The following is a 22,962-nucleotide window of genomic DNA, read 5'->3' as shown; positions in this document are numbered from 1 at the left end:
AAATATTGCCACCTAAATTATTCTGGGCCCTAATGCCCATGTTCACAAAGGAATTTAAACCCTAACATTCACTGACTTTCAATTAATCCGATTTCCCCAAGTGCTTAAATCACTTTCATAAAGGACTTTTGGCTTCTAACTTATTTATGTACCTTTGAAAAATGTTACTACAAGTATAGGATAGGATGAAGATGTCAAAGGGCACGTGAGAGTTTAGGAACACCCAGACCTGACTAACTATTCTCATAAGACTTCTGCTGAGCATCAGAAAATTAGCCGCTTGATAGTGCACACCTGACTCAGAACCACAAAATTCAACTGAGAAACAGAAATGTTAACATGTGCCATCCTCCTTGACCCCTTCTCCTATCCCAACACCTCAAAAGAATTTGTAACAGAACAGGAGAGCTAGCAGGTGCCAATACAATTTCCAGCTTTAATGCAACATCAATTTTTCATATTTTAAAAGTGATTTGTGGAGTGAGGGGGGCAGACACATTACAAAGGGGAAAGAGTCATGGCAGCCAGAGATCTCAAAAGACACAGTAACACCATGTCGACTTCATTTGAAAATACCCTCAACACTTCTCAAAAATAAACTCAGCTCATAGCATTCGCACAGGGCAACACAGTCCCAGCAAACAGCGAAACAAAACATACCTGCCGGCCCCTGGAAGCCCGACACGCTCCACGTTACTGCCCTACAGGACCACGCTGACACCAGGCACAAACCAGCAGACGAGCCCTTTGGGCCTCCCCAGCACACAGAGCTGTGGGGAGGCAAGGGGGTGAATCTTCCTAGCACAAGAACCCCTTTGTGTTTCCAAACTGAAAAGAAGCAGAGAAAGTTTAGCAACTGCTGCTAAAAGCAGGCACCAGTGGAGCTGTGACTGACAGGTGGGTGTCTCAGCCACTGGGGGAACACAGCAGCGCCCCTTCAACAGTAGGGTGAGGAGGAAGGGGGGCAGGGCTCAGCCATGCAGTGCACTACATGGGTGTGACTGCAGTGGGGGGCACAGCCATGCAGCACACTGGGGGACCATGCTAGTGCCCTTTCAACAAGTTGGGGGGGTTGGTTTGTTTGGAGGGGCAGGGCAGCAGCTCTCAACCTTTTTTGTACCAAGACCCATTGGTAAACATTTGCTGGCCAGTCTTGACCCAGTGCCCCCTGCCCCCAGACCCCCCCATGCGTGGTGGGGGCAGAGGTCCTGAGTGGCCCCTCACAGACTTGAGCTCTCCCAGCCGGCAGGGGAAATCCCACCATTTCCCGAGTTTTTGTCCACTTGTAGTTTGTTCGCGATAGTTTCTTATATTCTCGAGACCCACTCTTGGGTCGCACCCCACGGGTTGAGAAACGCTGTGTTAGAGAACCATCCTGGAGCCCCTCCAGCAGGCACCGGGGCAGGGAGGGCACAGCTGTGCAGTGCACTGCGGGAACATCCTGGGGTCACTTCAAGATGCCCGGGTGGGGCTGGGCAGGGCAGGCAGAGCCATGCAGTGCATTAGGGGAACATGCTACACTGGCACGGGGGGGGGGCCCCGCATGCAGTGCACTGGGGGCCCACGCTGGGGTCACTTCACCAGGCACCCGTGGGGTTGGGTGGGAAGCACGCTGCACTGGCTCTGGGGGGTTCATGCTGGGGGTCACTGCACCTGGCACAGACGTGCAGCGCACACTGCGGGAACACACTACACTGGAAGGGCGGGTGTTGGGGGGCCGAGCTATGCAGTGCACTGGGGTCACTGCACCAGGCGCCGGGGGGGTGGGGCACAGCCGTGCAGCGCACTGAGGGAACACACTGCACTGGCTCGCTGGGATGGCAGGAGGCCCCGCGCTCACCCGCCGCCGCCGCCGCTGTCTCCGTCTCCGTCTCCGGCTTGGATCTCCCTCCTTGGTCCGGCGCCGAGATCCCACGAGAACTCGCCTCCAGCTCCCGCGAGATCTCGAGCGCCCTCTACCGTAATACTGGGATGAGGGTGGTTCGAGCGCTCTCAGCCTACCGTAATACTGAGAATATACGCGACTTGATGCCCAAAGAGACCACTCTAAAGGGAGAGGAGGGGGAGGCGGTCTCCCTGCGGCATCATACAAGAGAGATCAAGCGCTTTTATTACAGGGAAGAAAAAAAAACGGATAGATTCAAGAGCTGTGATGCAGGAGATGAGGTCAAGCCTCCAGCTTGGCAGCAGAGGTCCCATGCACCCAAGGGCAAGTCATTTGGCTGCTCAGTGCTTGGCCTCAGATCACCTGCATTTGGTCCATGAGCGACTCCAACAAGCTCTTTGCTGTGACTTCAAGAAAGCGGCCCTGCGACATGGAAACTTCCAGGCCACATGCATGCAATTGAGCAACATAAATTTGGTAACAAAAAAAAAAGAGGGGGGGATTTATAAATCAGAAATGTTAGGCAACCTTAAAAAAAATGTGGCGCTACCACCCCCAGCTCAAAGACCCACTGACAGGGAGTATAAAGAACAGATCTCTCAAGGATCAATATAGTTATTTAACAAAAAAAAAAAAAATAGGTGCAGAAATTATTCCAACAAACAAACAAAATTCCAGCTGCTACCAGAAGGCAAAATTTGCCAGTACCCTTTTCCTTACTGGAGATTAATAACACCTTGCATCATTGATCTAATAGGGGCCTTCCTATTAATAGGAGTGAAAATGACTTCATCAGTGGCAATGAACCTGTTCTATCGTAATACACGGGCGATCTCTGATGAAATAGTAGTTTCTATATATAGTCTGTGTCCATGGCACATGCATTGGTAATACCTCAGCACAACCATCAACTTGTAATATTCTGCAACCACAGTCATATATTCTGAATACCCCATTACAGATTTACATGACAATGCAAATTTTGAGACCATTAAATGATTATGTATTTTCTAAATGTTCTAATAAATTGCAATAGCCTTCAGAAAAGATGAAGGGCACGTAAAATTGGCTTGCAGTCCTCTTTCTTTTCACTCCCATTATGGCAACCGACTTGATGCTCCATTCCAAATATAACTAAAAAGATAATGTAGTAATTTTAAACACACGCATCAACAAAACTATAACCAGTGCTTTATTTTTCTTTCCATCACTCTATCCCCATGGACTTTCATATCATTGCATGCCATTCACAACAGCCTCCTCCCACACCCCAGAGTAAGATTGGATACTCTTGCTGGTATAAATAAAGTAGCAGCTCAGTGAAGCAGCAACCTGGTCTTGCGTTGGATATCTATGGCACAATATAAATAATGGCAGATTCTCCCAATGTAGGATTAACAGTAAAACCAAAATGTAAGAGTTTAAATGGACAATTCTTTAGGTCTACCCAAAGTCCTAGTGTCCAATCAATGACTGACAACCCATGCAAGAGAGGCAGACATAATCAGTTTTTCACAGTCTTTCTGTACCCTCTTGCCAAGTAATAGGATTCTGCAGATTCCTTCCTGCTGGCCTGAGGCTTTATAGTTCGTACGTTGCAGAAGTGCTCCATCAGCCTGCTTTGGAGAAGTTGAGCATCTCTTCCATTCCAGAATTTACAGAGCATGATCCCCCCTGGCTGCAAGATGTTTGAGGACATATCCAGAACAGACAAGCACAAGTTAATCAGTTTATCATGATCTAGTTCTTGGATCCCTGTGGCATTAGGTGCCATGTCACTCAAAATAACATCTGCTTTCCCTGAAGGAAGCATCTCCTGGATCTTATTAAGCGTGCTTGGATCTGTCACATCAGCATTGGAGAGGAAGACTGCTCCTTCCAGAGGGGCAATCCGCAGAAGGTCAACTCCAAGGACAAAGCCAACAGGGGCACTGGCATCTAGGAAACAAAATGTTAATGAAAGAATGAAAAACACAAGACAGGCCCCTGCTTTCAAACTGATCAAGGTTATTACAAAGGCTGCTAATAATGTATGTATCCAGTAGCTCAGTATGTAAACCTACATCATGTGTTGACAAAGTACAATCTACCTCATCCATGACCAGTGGGCTGACCTTGTTAATCCACCAAAACCCAGTGACCTGGAATAAATATTTTTGTTTTAAAAAATCTATATCCCAGAGTTGTAATCTATACCAGATATAAGAGAAGCAGGGCAGTTCTGCACTCAGCCAATAATAACAAAACTTGCCCTATTACACCTTACAACCATTAACAAATTAAACCACAACACCCATGGGCATTTTTCAGAAACAAAAATAGAGGCAGAAGTTAAATTACTTGCTTGAGATCAGACACAGATTGCCCTCAGGGATGGAAACAAAATCTCTTTGCTAGCCCTATTCTCTACCCCCCAAAATGACCATCCCTTATATTGTGGCTCAGTGTAAAAGTTTAGTCCCCTTTGCAGTACATCTCTTCCTAAGTTTTTACTCCTTAAAGAAGGCATCATGTGCTCATCCAAGGAAATACTTCCTTTCTATTCCCAGCATGGCTACAAAAAATCTTAAGTTTGTAGCTGATTTAAATTTTATATAATTAATTACTAAGCTGAGTACAAGACACACTGAAGTAAAACTAAACTATCTACACCATACCCAATTCTACTGGTAAAAGACAATCTCCACAGACTCCAGGTCAAGTCCGCACTGTCTGCTACTTCATTTGGTGCTGGAACTCAGATGACCCAGTCACCAACTGAGCTACAATGTTTTTACTAAATCCAAAGGCCAATAGCAGTTGTACAGTTACTTTAAACAAACACTCTAAAACACTCTAACAAAACATTACCTGAATGTTAGACAGTGGTGTTACAATCCTCAGCAAAAACCGCACCCATACCATGAGATTACCATAAATATTGATCAAGTACCTGCAGTAAGGCTATGCCCAAGGATCAGTAAAGGCTTATGCTGGCTGGTTCCAACACAGCTTCACTTGGCATATGCAAAGACATCCTCTCTTGCAGTCTTTTATGTCTCTTGATTTCTCATCGCATCCTAACTGGAAACTTCACATGTATTTGTCTTTCCCACACACCAGTGAAAATTCCTTTGTCCATCTGCCCTAGATTTCTTAGGCATAATGTCTGCTATGTCCAGCTGGCATCATTTGGCCTATTCCTCTTCCTAAATTAATATAGCTGTGGCCCTTTGTATTCCTTTGGGAGGACATTAGCATTTCCATTCTTCCAAGTCATTGCCTGTCTGACCTTTTGTCTTTTCCTCTCTCTCTCAACTACTGGACAACTGAAATTGCCAGGTCTGTATCTGGTGAAACATTCCATCACCTATGGCATTTCACTGCCTAATTCCTACATTTGGGAGCTAAGCTTGTGAGCTTACCAGTGCCCAAGGCATTGACCCTCTGTACAGCAACCTGACTCCATGCCCCAGGAGCAGCTCCACAGTCTAGCACAGAAAACCCTGGACAAAGAACCTGATGCTTATTATCAATCTCCAGCAGTTTGAAGGCACTTCGGCAACGATAATTCTGCTGTTTCACTGCCTTCACAAATGGGTCCTTCAAATGCCGCTCCAGCCAGCGGTGCTCTGTTCCAGTTCTGCTCTTCAACCTCTGACACAGAAGCAAAGGGCTTGTCCACCTCTGATAACTACAGGGAAAAAAAAGACAAGGAAACCAATTAGTGCAGAATCCCTGCAAGTTTGAGAACTTCACCTTTTCATGTAATTAACTCCCATCTTGACTTTAGTGCTTACAATCAATCACTAAGCTCATCCATAACATAGTCTTTTAAGAAGATGTACTGTTTTACTTTTGAGACTCTTAGGTCTGTACAGTTAATTCATATTTACACACTATTTATACTATGGCAGCACCACCATTTTGGGGTTTTTTAAATTTTCTGTAGTCCAAGCCAAATTAGCCAAAACAAATCCCGACTGCCATTTTTAAGTGCAGGGACACTGATACGTGAGAGGCTGCTGCAGCACAGCAATTGCCATGCTCCAGCAGACTCAATCAAGTACAGGGGAGCTGGACCTGATGATCTGCAAGGTCCCTTCCAGCCCCTAACAATCTATGAAACTATAAGTCTGCTCTGATGTGCTCGAACCCCAGCGCAGACAGACAGGGCAGGGCAGGGCAGCCTCCACACTCCCTGTACAGGTGTCCTTAAGCTCCAGGAAGCTCTGGTCCAGGGGCCGGGCCAACTCCCAAAGCCCCTCTCCTCCAAGAACGCATCCAGCCCCTTTTTGTGCTGTGCCATTCCACATATGGACCATGACACTTCTGGTCCCAGGCAGAGCGCCACTTCAATACCCTCGATTCACCCCAAGAACTTCATCTGCCATTTTTATACCCAAAAACCTATGCCCACTTTATCTCATCCTCCAACCCTTCCATCCAGGGGCTCCCAGACGCCTCCTGCAGCAACCCTTTCCCAATGTGGCTGCTTTCCAGAAACCCGTCACTCGCAAGGGGGCCCTTCCACACGCCCCCCTCCAACGCTGGAGCTGGGTGGGCCCCCCAGCAGCTCGGCTGCGGGGTGTGCATGCGTGCACCCTTCTCCCTGCCTAGCCTAGGGGCCAGGGTTTCCTACGGGGGCTCCGTTTATGGCGCAACTCCCGAATGCAAGACGAGCTCCCCTGCGCCAGGGCCCGTCCTGCATTGGAACTGAGGCCGCACCACGAGCCCCCTACCGGGCGCGAGCGCGCCCCCCTCACCGCCTCATGGTCCCGACCCGTGCGTCCGACTCAGGCGTCCCCCCGGAAGCACGCGCCGCGCCCCGGGTTCCGGCCGACCAGCAGGGGCCGCGCTGGCCGCGGGACGCTTTTTCCCGCCGGACTGTTTCGGAGGTGGCGACGCCAGCCGGGCGGGAAGACAATGGCCATGGCGGTGCGGCGCTACACGCTGGTGCTGTTGCTGCAGCCGCCGCGCGTGTTGCTGGGCCTGAAGAAGCGCGGCTTCGGCGCCGGGCTCTGGAACGGCTTCGGCGGCAAGGTGCAGACGGGTGAGAGCGTGGAGGCGGCGGCACGGAGGTGAGCGCGGGCCCGTCGCGGCGGCGCGGGGACCGCCCCCCCCCGCGAGTGCCGGTGTCCCAATGTGTGGCCGCTTTTGAGGCAGAAACTTGCAGACTCTTAGCTGAATTTGGGGTTCGTTTGGTTTTTTTTAATTTGCTGGTATATTCCGTGTTCAGATCGGCTCCAAAGCTTGCGCTGAGCACACCTGCGCAGTCCCGAAGACCCACGGGGAGGAGCGGGGAGGACTTGATCGTTTCAACACCGCGTGCGGCGCCCTGTCCCGGCCACTCGGATTGATTGTTTTGTTTCGTGTCCCGAGTCATATCGGCCAAATCTGGGAGTCGTTCAAGGAACATACGTGGCCTCAGCTACTGGCAGACATCCTCCACCCCTGTGTGGGGCTTCGGGTGTTTCCAAATCCTTTGGCGGGAGTCCTGTGTGGGGTTTGGATGCCCCCGAGTTTCGCGGCATCTCAGCATAGAGGACTGTCCAGTTGTCCTGTGTTCTCTGTTGATACAAAACCTGGTGCTTTTATATCCTCTGTTTTCCTCTTCAAGAAATAAACACCTCAAGTACAGTCCTGTTGTCCTCTATCGATACGAAACCTGGCGCCTTTACGTCCTCTGTTTTCCTCTTGAAGAGAAATAAATAAGGAGTACCAAGTATTTTTCTTGAAGAGAAAAACAGAGGACGTAAAAGGTTTTGTATCGACAGAGGACAACAGGACTGTGCGTGGGGTGTTTATTTCTCGAAGAGAAAAATCAAGGACATAAAGGTATCAGGTTTTGTATGCCATCATAGAGGACAGTCCAGTTTTCTGCTACTCTGTCTTCTGTGGATACGAGCCTGATGTCTTTATGTCCTCTGTTTTTCTCTTCAAGAAAAGCTTTTCATACTCCTTAGTTATATATTTCTCTTCAAGAGAAAAACAAGATATAAAGGTGTCAGGTTGCAGCAGGGACAGAGTAGCAGAAAACCAGAAAGTCCTCTCTGCTGGCCACCCTGGCCATATGGCCACTGGAAAAGGTATGGGAGAAGTGTGCCGTTTCCATAATGTTGGTGTACAGAAAACTTCCACTTAACGCTGTTTCGCTTGGTGCTGTTTCACTATAAGGCTCATTTGAAATTGATACCCAATTTTACTTAGCACTCAGTGAGTTTTGTTATAGCGCTCGCGGTTGCCATCTTGGGTCAGTAAGAACAATTGTGGTCACCATCTTGGGTCATCAGATACTTTCAGTTTCACTTGACGCTGGGTTGTTCAGGAACCAATTAAGAGCACTAAGTGGGGGTTTCCTTTATAGCCAAGAGCTTCCCACCAGAAGTGAATGTGGGAGGCTAACTATGTCTTACTGTAGTCAAGGTACTACCCCCTGCCAAGAAAGTGGTTTTCCCTGCAACTTGGAAAACCACCTTAGAGGTCATGGTATTTCCTCTGCCAGGTAAATATTGAATTGTTCTAAACACCGCGAGCCTCCTCCATCCCAGCTTCAGATACTCCCAAATCCATTGACAAATCCTACATGCAGGCCCAAGCCCAGAGGTTTTCAAATTTGGATGCCACCAAAAACTACAGGCAAGCATCCTCCATCCCAGACTCATTAGTCTGGGATGTCCAATACTTCCTACACTAAATCTTAGCCCACAAGAGGCCAAGAAACGATAACTGACTTTGGGGTTTGCTGTCAGCACTGCTTGCCTTAAAATCAAGAAATACTTCAACTTTGACCCGGTTCTCACTCACTCACTGGTGTCTTAGAGGGAGCCGTGTAAAGTAAATAAGAAAAAGGCTTATTTGCACACTTATTTGCATATTTTTTCAGTGAATGATAGTTTTTTCAGCAAGTACGATCATTTTATATTTAAGACCTGGCAATGTTGAATGAGAGCTCCTGCTCTCCACCAGTCCAAGCCTTGCAGCTCTGGGGCCAGCTGCTTCCCTGACTCAGAGGCACAGCTTATATGCCTGCCCAGCTCCAGCAGCAAGAGGGATGTCTGAAGAGGAGAGCAGGCAGGAAAGCCGCAGACTGTCTATAGCAGTCTGAACTGGAGCCCTCTTGGGGCAGCACGCTAAAGATTACAGCAGCATCACTCTACAGGGGCATCTGAGGCTTTGGGATCTGGACTCCTTTCATGCCACCTGAACTGGGATTGCAGTAGCAAAAGTCTGCACTATGCCAAGCCACTTTGCACACCAAATGATTACACGTTCAACTGAGATGTCTTTTAAGTGAAGTTTCCTGCTTCACCGGGCTCTCTGGTAGTTCACTGGATATACAACATCCCCTAAAGCACCCGGTGCTGTTCACTGTGTCACATCTTATTAAAAGAGCATTTAACTGGGTCATTATTTCCAGTTTAATTTATTACCTATTATGTTTCCTATCCACGGTGTAGGGAGTTGAGCTGCACACAGATGTATCAAATTGCTTAGGAAGCCATAGCAGTGTCATACCCAGCTCTCTAATTATCACAGCCTGTGAAATGAAGCTTTTAGCTCCATTGCTGAGGAAAGTACTTCTATTTCAGACTCCGCTATATATTCCAGGAAGATCAACTCAAATTAGTCAAAACATTAAATCAGAGTGTAATTCTGAAAAATGGGATCCATTAGGGTCATGCCAAAGAAAAATTGGAGCCCTACAGAGGGTTCCCATTATGCTGAATAAGAGGCTTGCTGCCAAAAAAACCCTCCAACTACAGATTAGTCACTTTAAAGTTGAGTCTAATTTTAATTAAGCACCTCAGCTGAGTATACACTAGCTTTCAAAATATTAGTAATTTCTGTATATTGGAAGAGCTATGAATGACTCTAACAGCTTTGCACCACATCCAGTTTGCCAGAGCCAGATTAAGAAAAGGCTTTGAGTACATTTATGTAATTAAAGCCGCTAATTTAATGCGTTTCAAGCAGGCCAGCCCTTCATGATGCAGCTGGAGACTGACTGACTGGTGTGCATTAAAATGTGATTCAGCAGTTTCCTCCTCTGAATGCAGGCCTTTGACCTTAAATATGTAATTTTACTTCCATTTTTATTAATAAAATACTGGCAAGATCTCACTTTGTCTGAATCAAAGGGTAAGCCAGTACTTAAAGGAAACCTTGTTGCTACAGAAGCACCGATATAAAGTCACACTCTTCTTTGAGTTGGCGCCCTCAGCTTCACCATGGTATTTTCAGATGTGATATACTTAAGGTCCTGACTGCTTGTGTTTATTAAAACCAGCTTGACTTTTTCCATCATGTGGGTACTAAGCCAACTGTTCCAGACAAGCTTCAGCCTCAGTAATTGCGGTCTTCAAATGAATGGGATACAGCACTTCCTGTCTTAAACTGTTACATAGTGGGCACGTCTACCAAGATGTTTACTGCTGAGTAGACTAATTAGATGCACAGTAAATGTCTCAATGTCTAAATACAAGTACTGTCCTGCTGCCCAGTAAAAACTCTTCAGTAATGCACATGTAGATGCTGGAGGGGCTGGCTTGGGCACCCAGTATGTTGTGCAACTCAACAGTAGTTTTATTCAGCCCTAGGAGTAGCTGAATAAGAGTAGAGGCATCTTGTATCATTTCCCTGTCTCACCAAAATGTTTCAAGACTTATTGAAACCAGAGTTCGCAAGCCACTGTGTGTTTGCTGGCTAAAGAATCCTATAAAACTTAAGTTAGGGAGCTGTTATAAGAAGAGTAGACAAGCCAAATTAATTAACTTGATCTAGTACCAGAAGAAAACAGGGACTGTAAGAGGCCACTTCACTAAAACTCCTCTCCAGAATCTCCCATCCAGCCCATTCTTTCTCTCATAACTTGAATTCTTTATTAATACAGTCTTTTTATACTTTACACACCAGCTTTCTGCGGTGGGAAGTCAAGTGTCTGCTAGGGAGTGCAGTCTACCCACTCCATGCGTGCTATGCCTTAATAAGGTGTAACCTCCCTTAACCACATGCATGTGGTACCGCATGTGCACTAATAACTCTGTCCTGGATGGGCTGATTGGCACTTGCTGAGCACCGCACTGATTAGGTGAGCCATACATTTCTGGACCCAGTCCTTTGACAGCAACCATAGGCCTGGTTTGTCCAGAATCCATTGCAGTCACTAGTCACAAGGTGCCATATTCTGCCAGCCCACCCTTGTAGTTTCTGTAGGGTGAAGTCCTCTAAACAGTGATGTTCAGAGAGAACAAAAGATCTTACGGATAGTCCATTCTTGGCATTGCATTTCATTTAAATCAAGGGCTAGTGCAGCTCGCATCTACTAGGACTCATCTAAAACTGCTGCAGGACCCAGCATGCACTGCTCCCTCTACCACGGTATAAGCAAGCTGACAATTTGACTCAAGCTGGAACATTGTATGTTAAGACCTGCATGCACTGATATACATCCCACCCTGTTTGCATACTAAGCAGGTGTAAACCACATTCCTGACAAGGTGCCTCTCTGACCCTGAGTTCTCCCATATCCCAGCTGCTGTCAGCTTCCCCATCCATTTCTTTATCCTCATGTGCAGAAAAAAGAAGACTTGCTGTTTTCACCCCAAAAGCATGAGGTGTGTGTCTGGCAGGATTCAGCAGTTGCGTGAATGCTTCTTGTGTAAAATGTCTTGCAGGGAGTTGCTGGAAGAGAGCGGGCTGACGGTGGACACCTTGCAGAAGATGGGGCAGATCACCTTCGAGTTTATAGGCAACTCTGAGCTCATGGAAGTCCACATCTTCCGAGCAGACAGTTTTCACGGCGAGCCAACAGAAAGCGAGGGTAGGTGCATGGGTGGAGCGGCCGCACAAAGAGGACTCATCTGCATCTCCTGTTTCCTGCTGCTTAGGGGAATGGGTTCCTATGCCCATAAAGGCAGCTTGTACATACCAACTTTGTTATTATCACCTCCCCCATTCCCATTAGTTGTGACCTTCAGCCTTTGTCATGCTACCACAGCCCAGGAGCTTCCTGCCAGGGTTTTTAGGAAGGGGATGGTGGCTAAGTCAATGTACATTGTCTGAGCACCACTTCTCAGAATGTCATCTCCCTGCATCAGGGTTGTTCCTCTGGAAATGCACTTAGCTAGTCCTCAAAAGTCCCACTGAGGAGGAAGCTGGCTGTGCAGGCCAATGGAGTGCACTGTTGGTTGTGTTTCCTCTTCTCCCCAAGGGGGCTTGGAGGGAAGGGAGCAGCAAGTTCAGTTTTACCCAAACCTCTCTGTTTTCTCCCTGTTAGAAATGCGTCCTCAATGGTTTCAGCTTGATCAGATGCCATTCAGCCACATGTGGCCAGATGATGCCTACTGGTTTCCACTGCTGCTCCACAAGAAATTGTTTCTTGGTTATTTTAAGTACCAGGACCACGACACCATCCTGGAATATACACTGAAAGAGGTAGACAAGGTACAAGAAGAAAACAAACAAACATTCCACACTTCCCACGTGGGCAACATCATTCCCCAAATTGGACAAACGAGCAAGTAATGGATTTGGACATCCCCGGTTTGCACCGCCTTCTTGCAGTGGTGTCACCAGCTGCCCAACAATAGGCGTTTCTTCCAGAGAATTCAAGAAACACAAGAGGAAGTGAAGTAGTTTTCCTAAAGGGAAAACAAAATACAATCGTTTTTGTACTTTTACATTCCCTAGTTGTAGTGCATTATATTGTTGTTTGATGACTCCACTAGGTAGTTTTTTCCTTCACAGTTTACTTGTTAGTTTTTTTCCCTTTATGTTGGACTTTTTTAAACATTAAATTTTTTTAAAAAACAGAATTTGGAAATAAGACTGTCCTTGAAGAACCTTTAAACTAAGCCAAAAACAGGAGACCTAGTCACAAACACATCAAGTGCTGAAGCCTGCAGTTGAACCACTTATTTCCCAGGTGATGGCAATGGAATTGGTACTCCTTAGTTATTTATTTCCCTATGCATCCTGGCCAGGGTTTATTCCTTCCAAATAAGGAAAACACGTAGCTTCCTCTTATTCACAGTTGCATCATGAAACCCAGTGAATCAGGGTCCACGCTGCTAAAGCACTGAGGAGTTCAGGGAGGTGTGTCACTAGTTTTTTCCCCTCTGCCTAAAATAGCTATATGAGCTTATGGCAGTTGATGAGACAAGGATAGGGTAGCTGTGCAGCATTGCTTGCACCCCATGTTTTGCCTCTTAGGCTACAAATAGATGTTGCCTCTGTCCTGAGAGAAACATGAATCCCACAACAAAGTGCAGTCATTCAGAAGTCTATGTCCATTGTCTTGGGACAAATCCTAAAAAAGTTCCTAGCAAAAGGAGTGCTAACAGTTGTCCTGAGGCAACCTCATACATCAGAATAAATGTCCTGGGATTGCATCAGTGAATCAATGGCAGGAAAGCAGCCTTGCATTCAGGTGTTCACTAAACTGTGATTGGAAGGGTGATGCATGTACAGACGACTCCCAGGACATTTCTATTCTGGAACAAAGAGCACAGCTTGTACCAGAACAAATGTAATGTCTGTTCTATGCCTTACTTCTCTTGGAGCTTCTGTGAACATTCACTGTACAGTTTTTTGTACCATAATGGTCATTAACTCTCCTTCCCCAGAGTCCTTTGTGCTGGACAAAAAAAATGCTCAGCCCTAAAACAGGTACATTTCAACAGGCAATAATCACCTACAGCTGCAAGGTTCTCAACAAGCTGTCCTAACAGGTGCCCAAGCTATGGTATCTGCATCACAGGCAGCTTCCCTGTGTGGTATATGACAGATGGGAAAGGGGATCAGAGTGCCAGGGCCTCATTTGTGGCATACCTGCCAAAAAGATTAGCCCCCCCATTGCCCTGTGAGGTCAGTCCCTAACCCAATATGCAGGGTAGTGAGAGTTTAATCTATGCAAGAAACAACACATCAACGACACTTCGCTTGTTATACAAGTTTTGTTTTGTTTTTGCATCTTACAAATACATATTTTAACATTTCAGATAGAATCTTGGAATGTAATATATAATCTGTAAACATTTCCAGTCTACCAACTGTAGTAATAATTTCTTTAATTCCTGCAGTTTGATAAAGTGCTTCATACATAAGAGTATTTGAGCAAAGCAAAGATACAAGATATTCCAGGCAGGCAGAATTCATGTCCTCCAAAAAAGCCTGCCTCTTCCTATCTCTCTCCAGCAGCTCTGAATAAGTACAGACTATTCAAAGTGCCCTTCTTTATGTGCTACGTGAGCCATGGTTAGAAGGCAGAGGATAAGAGTTGGTGCCTTACTGTCTTGCCATTCATTTTGTGTTACAAACATGGAGTCTCAAGACATCCACTTCAGCTACAGATGCCTACACAGTGAGTGGTCTATAGGTTGGGATGGTAGTGACTAAGATATTACACTCTGCTGGTTAGTTTGTGGTCTGGGCAAGTTCAACCAGGAGTTGAACTAGTTCTTATCAGAGGCTACAGACCAACTCGTCAAAGACTGAATTATCTTAGATTCAGCCTCCTAAGGCTAGGGCTGTTATACTGTTATTCAGTCTTCTTTTGCTACTGCTTTCTTTAGTGAGTAGTCATTTTTGTTTCTACTGCAAGTACAGATAAACATGTTTTGAATAATGAATTTCTGTCCCCAGTTGAACTGCTTCATCTTTCAGTAAAGTCCTAGTCCTGAATGTGTGATTCCAGCTTTGGAGATCTAGTAGCAACTTCCCTGCCTCATCAAGAGCTAAGAGTGGATGGTCAGGGAGAAAAGGTACTGTTCAAATGCAGCGATCGTATCAGCAATTGGCAGATAAAAGGAAATAAGTATATATGGGAGCTGTGTTTTTCAAAATACCAGATGAAAAGTATTCCACCATTAGTAAAGCCTTCTTTGAGTCTGGTCAGTGTCATCTCTTCCCAATCTGGGGAGGAGATGGTACTTGGCACTCCCTATCCTTCCAACACCTCCAGTGAAAAGTAAGAATCTTACCCTCTTAATGTGCTTATCTACACACCTGACTTCTCCAAGCTCCTGGTGTGAAGACACTTGGACTGGAAGGTTGGAGGCCTTGTTTAACAAATCATCTTGAGTGGGTGGAAGGCCCCCTGAGGTCAGTATGTTCAGAGAAAGTTTCCACTCAGAAAGGCACATTCATTCTTTAGTGTTAGATCTCAGAGAAGTTGTGGATCATGACTAAATAGCCTCAATCCTTTTTAAATGCTTTTCTAATGTGCTTAACATTTGTTGCAAAGTACTTGTCCATCAGCACAAGCTTCAGGAATTGGTCACTTAAACCATTATGCAAGATTGTTACCACTTCTGAGTGCTAGACATGGTCTGTTTTAGTTAGTGATAGCATAAAAGCAGTTCACTTTATTACCTCTACAACGAAGAACTGAAAGTCAGTTTGACTTTTCTATGTTGCACTCTTCTAGAGCAGAGAGAAGGCTACTAGATGCTATCTTTCTGAGAACTGCATTGTATGAACCAGAGAGAGAAAATCAGAGCCAGAACCCTGCCAGTAACTAAAATAGGCACTGCAATGTGGTATTAGCTCTCTCAGATGGCAGCATTAAGCTCTTATTCTCTTGAAAGCAGCCAAATAAATGCCACAATGTTACAACAGAACTGCAACTGCAAAACTCAGCAAAGCAATGTATGCTCACCCCAGACTTCAGGCCATCCCTCAGTGACTAGCACAAGAAGACTGTGCATGAATGAGTATTCTCAAGTCACTGCAATCCCAAACAAACAGTTTCTTAACGCATGTTACTGGGGTTAACCTACGTAAATATGATTATCACACTTCATTTCATAGAGAGGCTGTAGAGCTGCTACTTGGAGGGGGAACAGTAGAGTGCTGTTACCCTCTCACTGAACATTTATTATTCCAGCATCCAATATGAGTGTAATTTAACATATAGTCCTTCTGTTTTCAATCCTTTTACAAAGTGTGAATACAACAGATTCTTTCCCCTCAAGCTACTGCATGGCTCTGATCATCTACCTGCATTAGACAACTGATACATTTCCTCCCCTTTTGTCCCTATGATTTCTCAAATTTGATCTGCTCTTCAGCTGACCAAACAAATAAATGACTGAGAGCAAGGGAAGGTGAGACTGACCAGAGCCAACCAACATATATCTAAAGGTGTTAACAGTCTATACTAGTGTTTAAAGATGTGCTAGCTGAAATGTTAGCCTGTTTACTCACAAAGGCAGATCATGGGGCTCTTTGGAGGATATTTCTGTCTCAAGGATTGACCGACCTCCTTGATACCAAGCTAATATTTTGGAGAAGGGTTAGAAAACAAGTTCTTAACACATAATTGGTAGTGCATTTGGATAGTTCTACTTAGACACATGGTTCACAAAAAGAATCGGATTTTGATGATTGCAGGATCTAAAATATATTCCATATTAACAGGAAAGATTCCCAGAATGGGGAAATTCAGTTCCGATTCATGTTTGACTCAGATCTTTCATCCTAGTTAAGGTTTGCTTCACATGGATGAAGCAAAAAGAAAATGTCAAAAGCTAAGTCCAAAGCTCCCTGACAGACAATCTTTTTGGTCTGGGAGGGAGAAAGTTCAGGTCTCAAACCTCTAGGCAAATTAGAGCCCTAGCACTAGAGAGCCTGTCCATCTCAAGGCTAGTTTACTTATTTATCCATAAGCCCCAGGAGATGCCCAAGACTCCTTTCCTATCCCCACCTGAAGGGAGCAGCAAAGGGGGAGGATGAGAGGCTTGGGGAATGGTCCAGCCCCCTTTAAGAAGATACCTTATTAAACACCCTGTTAACGGCAGTATATTTGTAAATGACTCAATAAACAGCCTGTCACGTCTATTATCCTCCCACTTCTTCAAAAAGATACGACCATCATCATCGCTTCTATAAGGTACCAGAAGAGTGGGTGGCAACACCTCTCAGAACAATACTGACCGCCACTGGTGACCTATGCATTCTGTCCTAGCCTACAGCCTCCAATTATTAGTAGCTTTTGGGCTGTAGGAACAGCAGTCCTCTCAAGCTGCCAGTATGTAAGAGGCACCACTGAATGGATGCCAGCCCACCCCAAGAGAAAAACATCCCCCAACAGCTGCCCCTCATCCAACCTACAAAAAGTTTTCCCCTACTAAGGAGTGTATCGGCATTTAAACCAGTCATTCTTCTGCGTAGTAGTTTGATTCTCTTGGAAAACTGTGGCTAAAAGACCGGCTGGACAGCAACCTGTCACACATGAGGAAGCACTGCCCAATGCCTCCTGTGAGACCCCCTCCTACTTCCATCCAGTATTTAGCCTCCCCCCAAACCAACAAAAAACCCCAAACTAAATGCAGCACGCTGACCCCCACCACTGAGCAAGGCTGGGATCCCCAACCAGGAGTTTTCATGCATTTGGATCAAGCAAGAAGGAAAATTAAATGCCTATGAGTGGCCCAGGGGCCTGGCCTTCAGCTTTCCTCCAAAGACCACTACACTTGGGCCCTACTCCGAAGAGAGTGAATTTTACACATGGATTCTCCACACGTCCTGTGCATAAAAATCGGCAGCCCGAAGGTTTACCAGCACACGTGCAGATGTGTACTGCAAGAGGCTAGTTAATAGGAGAAGCACAGGACAACTACAACAGAAGACCTGCAGTGCTCGGTATATCAGGGCATTTCCCATCCTTAGGGAAAGGGCAGCTGGGGGAAATGAATCTCAGCCCTGCTCCAAAGCACTTCAAAAATAGAACGAAAGATTAAAATACTGTCTTTTTCTCTGTATATGCTGCCCAGTTTCCAGTCCATCTAATCCAAAGAGCAGCTTGAAGCAGCAATATTTTAAAAAAAAAAAAAATAGCTGTTTGGAGGAATCATTTAAAGATCTGAAGATAAAGGAGCAGGGTGACCACTAACTGCACTTCACCTTCTTCCATGCAATTCTGAGAATTAGCTAGAGAATAAATTGTCCTCTGGGGATGATAATGGAGGTGCCGGCACGTTGGTGGGTCCTACAAAGAGGCAGCTCAACTTCGGCTTCAGTTCGTTCCAGACTTTACTCATCTGGAGAGGAAAAAAAGAAAAGAAAAAAGAAAAACAGAACGGGACATGGGTCACTATCACGTGGCACGCTGAAGGAACTGTGCTAGTCACAGTGCTTAATTTGTTTCAGGTTGTTCAAAAGTCAAAAGCATCTGCAAAGCCATTACAAATTAAAACCAGCAGGGCCAGGACACTCATCCATCAGACCAGTGCATTAACACAAACTCTCCATGCTTTACTTTTTATATCTTTATTGAGGTAGGAAAAAGATGTCCTAAGCCTTTCAATAAGACAGTCTCTCTCAATGCAAATGCTTTTAGAAAGCAATGCATAGATACAAGTCCATACATGGAAAAATGCTACACAATGCATTTCAACAGATAAACAAGGCAACCTATAAGATTCTTTCTTGCCTTATGATTTGTTTTAACAAGCTGACAACAGAAGATCCAGGTTACAAACACAAATCATCCAGTATAGAATAGCCAGTATCCACCAGCTAATCCTGCCTCAGCCAGCCCCAAAGAGTGCCACCCTGGGAGAGGTCTTGAGGTCACCAGGTACAATGCTCCAAGGCAGTGTTTCTCAACCCACGGGTCATTACCCAAAAGTAGGTTGCAAGACTATGTAAAAGGGTCACAAACAAAACTTTAAAAACGGATTCTCCTTTAAAAGGAGAAAAATGTGGAAATTGGCCATTCCTTTGCAGCCTGCAAGGGGCTGCTTGGGGCTTCCTATGCCCTACACACACCCTACCCTGCCCCACACGCTCCCAGGCTGGGACCTGGAGTCAGGCACTGGGCTGAGACTGGCCATTGACATTTACAAATGGGTCCTGGTGCAAAAAAGGTTGAGAGCTGCTGCTCTAAGAGCTAGGGACCAGCCCTGTTCCATTATCAGACCCAGCTAAGAAGGGGGAACGGTGGTTCCTGTAAAAAAAGCCTGACGGTGTTCAATGAAGAGAAGGGAAGGTTCCTAAAGAGACAAAGAAAAAAGCTTGGGGTGCCTTTACCTTACTTTTATCAGGGGAAGAGGTTCATTTTATGAGTTATACATTTGGAAATACAAGGAAAAAAATTCAATAAAATAACTGAGCCCTAAGGAAATGAGTTTGATCCAAGCTCTGGGGGTGGTGTCATTCCTCCCTGGGCTGAAGAAACAAGCCAGTCATCTACTTCCCCCAGGTTTATCAGCACTCCCTCAAATACAAGAGCTGTGAAGGAAAAGGGAGGTTGGGACATGGGCTAAAGGGAAAAAGGAAGTTCAAAGACTTATCCATCTTTGGAGGGGAGGACGCAGGGAAAAAGTACAGGACAAGTAGTTTCCAACTAATCCGTTGGTCTAATAAAGGATCTCACATCTACCCAACCAACCTTGCCTGCCACAGGATGAGAGAAGAACTCACCTCTTTATGGCCCTGGATCTGAGAGTTGACAAATGCCCCCAGGATATGAGAGGTGAGAGGCAAGTAGATATGGATCAGCTGCGTCTCCTGGTGCAGGCAGTACAAAGAAAAGTAATTGCGCAGTTCCATGGTCAGGATGGCATTCTCTTGCTGAAAGAAAAGCAACCCAATCAGTTATGCAACTAGAACAGGTAAAGCAGGTGATAATGCAGCACTCCCAGTTCTCTTCAGGCCCACGGTACAAGCACTTGCAAAAAAACCAAGCAGCAGTCCTGCATGCACTTTGCCTGACAGCAGCTGGTGAGGTCACGTGCAAATTGCATTTCAGCACCTCCTGGGAGCAAGTCTCACTGCCAAGCCAAACGTTAGCAGTTCAGTAGCAAGCAAACAAAGCCCTTTCTTTGCAACGCAGTTTTAACAGGAACAGGACCGAGATCCACAGGGGAACTTTTCACCCTAGTGCCCATTCTGAAAGCACCGCCAAGCCATGTAATGGCACCAGCAAAAAGAGGCTTCCATCCTGCCCATGTGTGGGACAGGATGGGTGGCACACCTCCACAATGCGTGACTCTAGCTGTTCCACAGACTCCGGCTCCTTGTTCTGCACGGTGGCGCTCATCATCTGCTTCTTCATCATGCTGTACTTGTGCAAGGCTCGCTGGTGCTTGTGCAGGACTCCCTTCTCATGCCTCTCACACAGATCCTTCATGGGAAAGGGAACAGACAGGTACTCACTGACCTCAGGATGTGGGGTAGGGAGCTATGGAGGATAGATATACAGGAGGCAGCAGAGGCCAGGGATAGAGCTGAAGTCTGAGAAGCGAGCCCTCCAGCTTTAACAGTAGATACTCGGAGAATTTCTTCCCCCCTCCAACAAAAAACTGAGAAGCTCAAGCACCAACACTCATGACAACAAAACCCAGGACCACTCCAGGTCAAAAGACAAAGCTCTAACAGGTGTTCTGGAGTCTCATCTCTTCCATGTGCTTGATCTTTCCCATCTGCATGTCTCTTTCTTGTGCTGAATGTTGCCAATTCAACTTCAGCATCAGTGGAGGGACCTTGCTGCTCCAGTCCCAGACCAGGCACCTCCTCAGCATGGCTATCAGCCTTTCCTGAACTTCACCTAGGTGTGTTTTTAATAGGTGTTCATGAAGGTGGTGGTGCAGGACAAAACTTAATTTCATTTTTAACTGGACTGAGGCTCCTAATGCAAAGGCCTTGCCCACCAATTCCTTCTCTTCCCTTGACCCCAAAAGAGCCAATTTTGGAAGTTAGCTGACTCATGCAAGGAAAGCAGATGGTATTTTCAACTCCTTGCATGGTCTGCAGTCCGGCAACACCCAGCCATGAGAGAAGAGCCGATCAGTAATGCTGTCGAGCTCACCAAGGGCAACAGCCACTCCCCTCCCTCTGCATCATGCCCAGTTTGCTGCTAAGCTGCCTTTCCAGATACTTTTTTTTTTCCATTCACTTGGCATGGCATCCTCTAAAGAGAACAGGCTTGTTCTAAACAACTCTCTCACTGGCACAGGAACAGCAGAACTCACTTTATAGGACTGGAGTAAATCCAGGAAAAGGTTCAGCTTCTCCACCACATCATTCTCTTCCTGTTTACCCTAGAAAACAAGGGACACAAATATTTCACAAATCTGGCCGGTGCCCACATCACCTGCACACTGTGCCCTAAAGATCTCTGCAGAGGGGCTAGAGCAGTTGTTATACTCTCACCACAAGAGCCAAGATGCTGGAGCTGGTAAGCAGGATAAATAAAGATCTGCCTGGAGCGAGAAGGGCATTCCAATTAGCCGATTGCTGCAACAGGCAGTTTAGATCATGAGCTCACTGCCCAAAATGCCTGTTCTGGCAGACTCCCTTAAGCTTTAGTCTTCCCTCCTTAAGACATCCCTCTCCCAGGAGGCCTAAACTCCTGTTCCCTTCCACCTCCCTTAAAAGAGTTCTTGAAATAGGAAGCAGAGTATGCATGACTCGAGCCGGATTTCACCACTTACTGCTGGTCCCTGCATCAGTATGGCTCTTCAGAAAGTCACCTCTGGAGGTAGGGTCCTGGTCTGAATCTAGCACATTAAGCACCATAAAGTGGTGGCTGTAGCAAAAATAGGACATTACTGTCCCCTACAGACCATCATGTTCTCACATTCTCATATCTGTTAGCACATGGTGCTCTTACAACAACAATATCTCATGGCTTCTGCCTGAATAAGTTCCGTGTAGCATTTAAACAGGCTACAAAAGGTCAAACTTGTTAAAGAAGCAGATTCAGCTGGACTCCATCTAGCTGGTGATCTTAGGCAAACAAAGTGCAGGACTCTTGGACAGATCAGCCCACAGCAATAATTACCTTGTTCTTGACACCTTTTTGTAAAGGATTTTCCCTGTCCCTACTAACTTTACTTTGAAGCTGTACAGGCCACAGCCAGGTCTCCTGCTGGTCACACTGGATTGAGCAAGGTCTGCCAGCGTACTTGTTCAGACTGGTCTAGTGAGAATACTATGAAGTGTTTAGGCAAGAACAGGGGTGGGATTTCTGAGTACCCATCCGAGAAGGCTCTTGATTCAAGAGGCAAGTATGCATGTCTCAGGATGCCAGACACAGGAGAAGCCACTGGCAGGGGAACTCACCTGCTGTGCAGCTTTATCAGCCAGCAGTGCAAATTCAACAGACAGGCCTTTCAAGGCCTGTTTCAGAGTCCCCCACGTGCTGTTGTTCAGAGCAGCCCAGGAAGGGAGTGGCGTAGTATCTGAACCTAAAGCACTGAGAAGAGAGAAGAGGTAGTTAAACACTAGCAGTCATATCCCAGCCAGCAGCTACTAATGAGTACCCCCTAGCTCCCCAAATCTCACTAGCAGGCTACAGCCGAAATAGAGTCCCTCTAGAGTCAGGCTGCATGAAGTTTGTAGCTGGTCCCCAGGAAGGGTCCAGTTAGCAGTGGATTGCAGTGACGGCCATTTAACAGGGCTGTCTGGAAGACAAACTGCACTAGCAAGCAGCTTCAGTGTTTTCTGCTTAAAGACCAGGCAGAATGTGTGAACAGGCACATCCCATAGAAGGATCTATGAATGGGTGTCTTGATCACATACACACTGGTGTGGACACACTATAGACTGCACCATTGCACTCAAGCATAAATCAACGCCAGAAATATCAACACACTGGCATTTTGCTTCCCCTGCCCTGAGGAACCTACCTTCCGTTTTCTTCCCCTGCACCATGTAAAAAAACAATTATTTGCTCCCCACGGACACAGTCAGGGAAGCCTATCACTCTATGCAAAAACAGAAGTGTCTTGTATGAGTCCTCTCCCTGCAGCCTACCTTAGCTCTTTTCCAAATATGAGAAGATCCGAAGCATTATCAATAGCCCGGGAGGCTATTCGCTCAGCACGGTCCCGCAGTTTATAGAAGCTGTTATAAATATTTCTGATAAGCTCCCTACTGGCAGCAAACTGGGCCTGGATGTCAGCTGGGAGGAAGTCCTGAGACAGCACAGGAGAGATTACTGACCGACTCAGTAACATAAACAGCAAGTCACAAAGAGAGATTAGAAGTCAGGGAGCAGACTAGGGAGACTCCGAATCCTGTTACACACAGCAAAGAGGCTTTTTTTCTTTCTTTCTTTTTTTTTTTTTTAAGGAGAGTAAGAACACACA

General features: G+C 46.1%; 4 protein-coding genes across 7 annotated transcripts in view; 1 reads left to right on the top strand and 3 right to left on the bottom strand.

Annotated features, from left to right (window-relative positions):
* The window catches only part of MAD1L1 (MAD1 mitotic arrest deficient like 1), a 490,537-nt gene extending 488,596 nt beyond the window's left edge, over positions 1-1,941 (bottom strand). For 2 of the 4 annotated variants that reach the window (XM_019542036.1, XM_019542039.1), the window contains exon 1: positions 1,841-1,941. The gene's annotated coding sequence lies outside the window, so the exon portion shown is untranslated. Of the gene's footprint in view, positions 1-152; positions 208-660; positions 684-1,840 lie in introns of those variants that run through there. The other 2 variants (XM_019542038.1, XM_019542037.1) reach the window with 2 other exon arrangements.
* Positions 1,942-3,054: 1,113 nt separating this feature from the next.
* MRM2 (mitochondrial rRNA methyltransferase 2) lies at positions 3,055-6,623 on the bottom strand. Its single transcript, XM_019542033.1, has 3 exons — positions 6,372-6,623; positions 5,290-5,558; positions 3,055-3,823 (listed from the first exon to the last, which is right to left on the bottom strand). Exons 1-3 carry the CDS (start codon positions 6,458-6,460, stop codon positions 3,390-3,392), a joined length of 792 nt encoding a protein of 263 aa, XP_019397578.1. The 5' UTR covers positions 6,461-6,623; the 3' UTR covers positions 3,055-3,389.
* A 138-nt stretch (positions 6,624-6,761) lies between these two features.
* Positions 6,762-12,670, top strand: NUDT1 (nudix hydrolase 1). The gene is made up of 3 exons (XM_019542032.1): positions 6,762-6,945; positions 11,542-11,687; positions 12,144-12,670. The coding sequence occupies exons 1-3, from the start codon at positions 6,791-6,793 to the stop codon at positions 12,389-12,391; spliced, it is 549 nt and encodes a 182-aa protein (XP_019397577.1). The 5' UTR covers positions 6,762-6,790; the 3' UTR covers positions 12,392-12,670.
* A 1,135-nt stretch (positions 12,671-13,805) lies between these two features.
* Positions 13,806-22,962, bottom strand: part of SNX8 (sorting nexin 8) — a 21,057-nt gene continuing 11,900 nt past the window's right edge. The window contains exons 6-11 of the mRNA XM_019542155.1: positions 22,628-22,788; positions 21,935-22,067; positions 20,842-20,910; positions 19,845-19,994; positions 19,292-19,441; positions 13,806-17,907 (exon numbers count right to left, since the gene is read on the bottom strand). Of these exons, the coding sequence (XP_019397700.1) occupies positions 17,794-17,907; positions 19,292-19,441; positions 19,845-19,994; positions 20,842-20,910; positions 21,935-22,067; positions 22,628-22,788 (777 nt within the window). The 3' untranslated portion in view covers positions 13,806-17,793. The remainder of the gene's footprint in view (positions 17,908-19,291; positions 19,442-19,844; positions 19,995-20,841; positions 20,911-21,934; positions 22,068-22,627; positions 22,789-22,962) is intronic.

Source organism: Crocodylus porosus, unplaced genomic scaffold (genome assembly GCF_001723895.1).
Source record: "Crocodylus porosus isolate Cpor-Errol unplaced genomic scaffold, CroPor_comp1, whole genome shotgun sequence".
NCBI lineage: Eukaryota > Metazoa > Chordata > Crocodylia > Crocodylidae > Crocodylus > Crocodylus porosus.
The sequence above is the reverse complement of the archived record's forward strand: the minus strand, read 5'-3'. Positions and strand labels throughout refer to the sequence as shown.

Excerpts from the sequence above, each read along its gene's own strand:
- NUDT1 (XM_019542032.1), top strand. The coding sequence starts at position 6,791 with ATGGCCATGGCGGTGCGGCGCTACACGCTGGTGCTGTTGCTGCAGCCG. Across the intron at positions 6,946-11,541 it reads GTGGAGGCGGCGGCACGGAG|GGAGTTGCTGGAAGAGAGCG; the intron begins GTGAGCGCGGGC and ends AATGTCTTGCAG. Across the intron at positions 11,688-12,143 it reads CGAGCCAACAGAAAGCGAGG|AAATGCGTCCTCAATGGTTT; the intron begins GTAGGTGCATGG and ends TCTCCCTGTTAG.
- MRM2 (XM_019542033.1), bottom strand. The coding sequence starts at position 6,460 with ATGCACACCCCGCAGCCGAGCTGCTGGGGGGCCCACCCAGCTCCAGCG. Across the intron at positions 5,559-6,371 it reads GGCCCCCTTGCGAGTGACGG|TTATCAGAGGTGGACAAGCC; the intron begins GTTTCTGGAAAG and ends TTTTCCCTGTAG. Across the intron at positions 3,824-5,289 it reads GGTCAATGCCTTGGGCACTG|ATGCCAGTGCCCCTGTTGGC; the intron begins GTAAGCTCACAA and ends TTTGTTTCCTAG.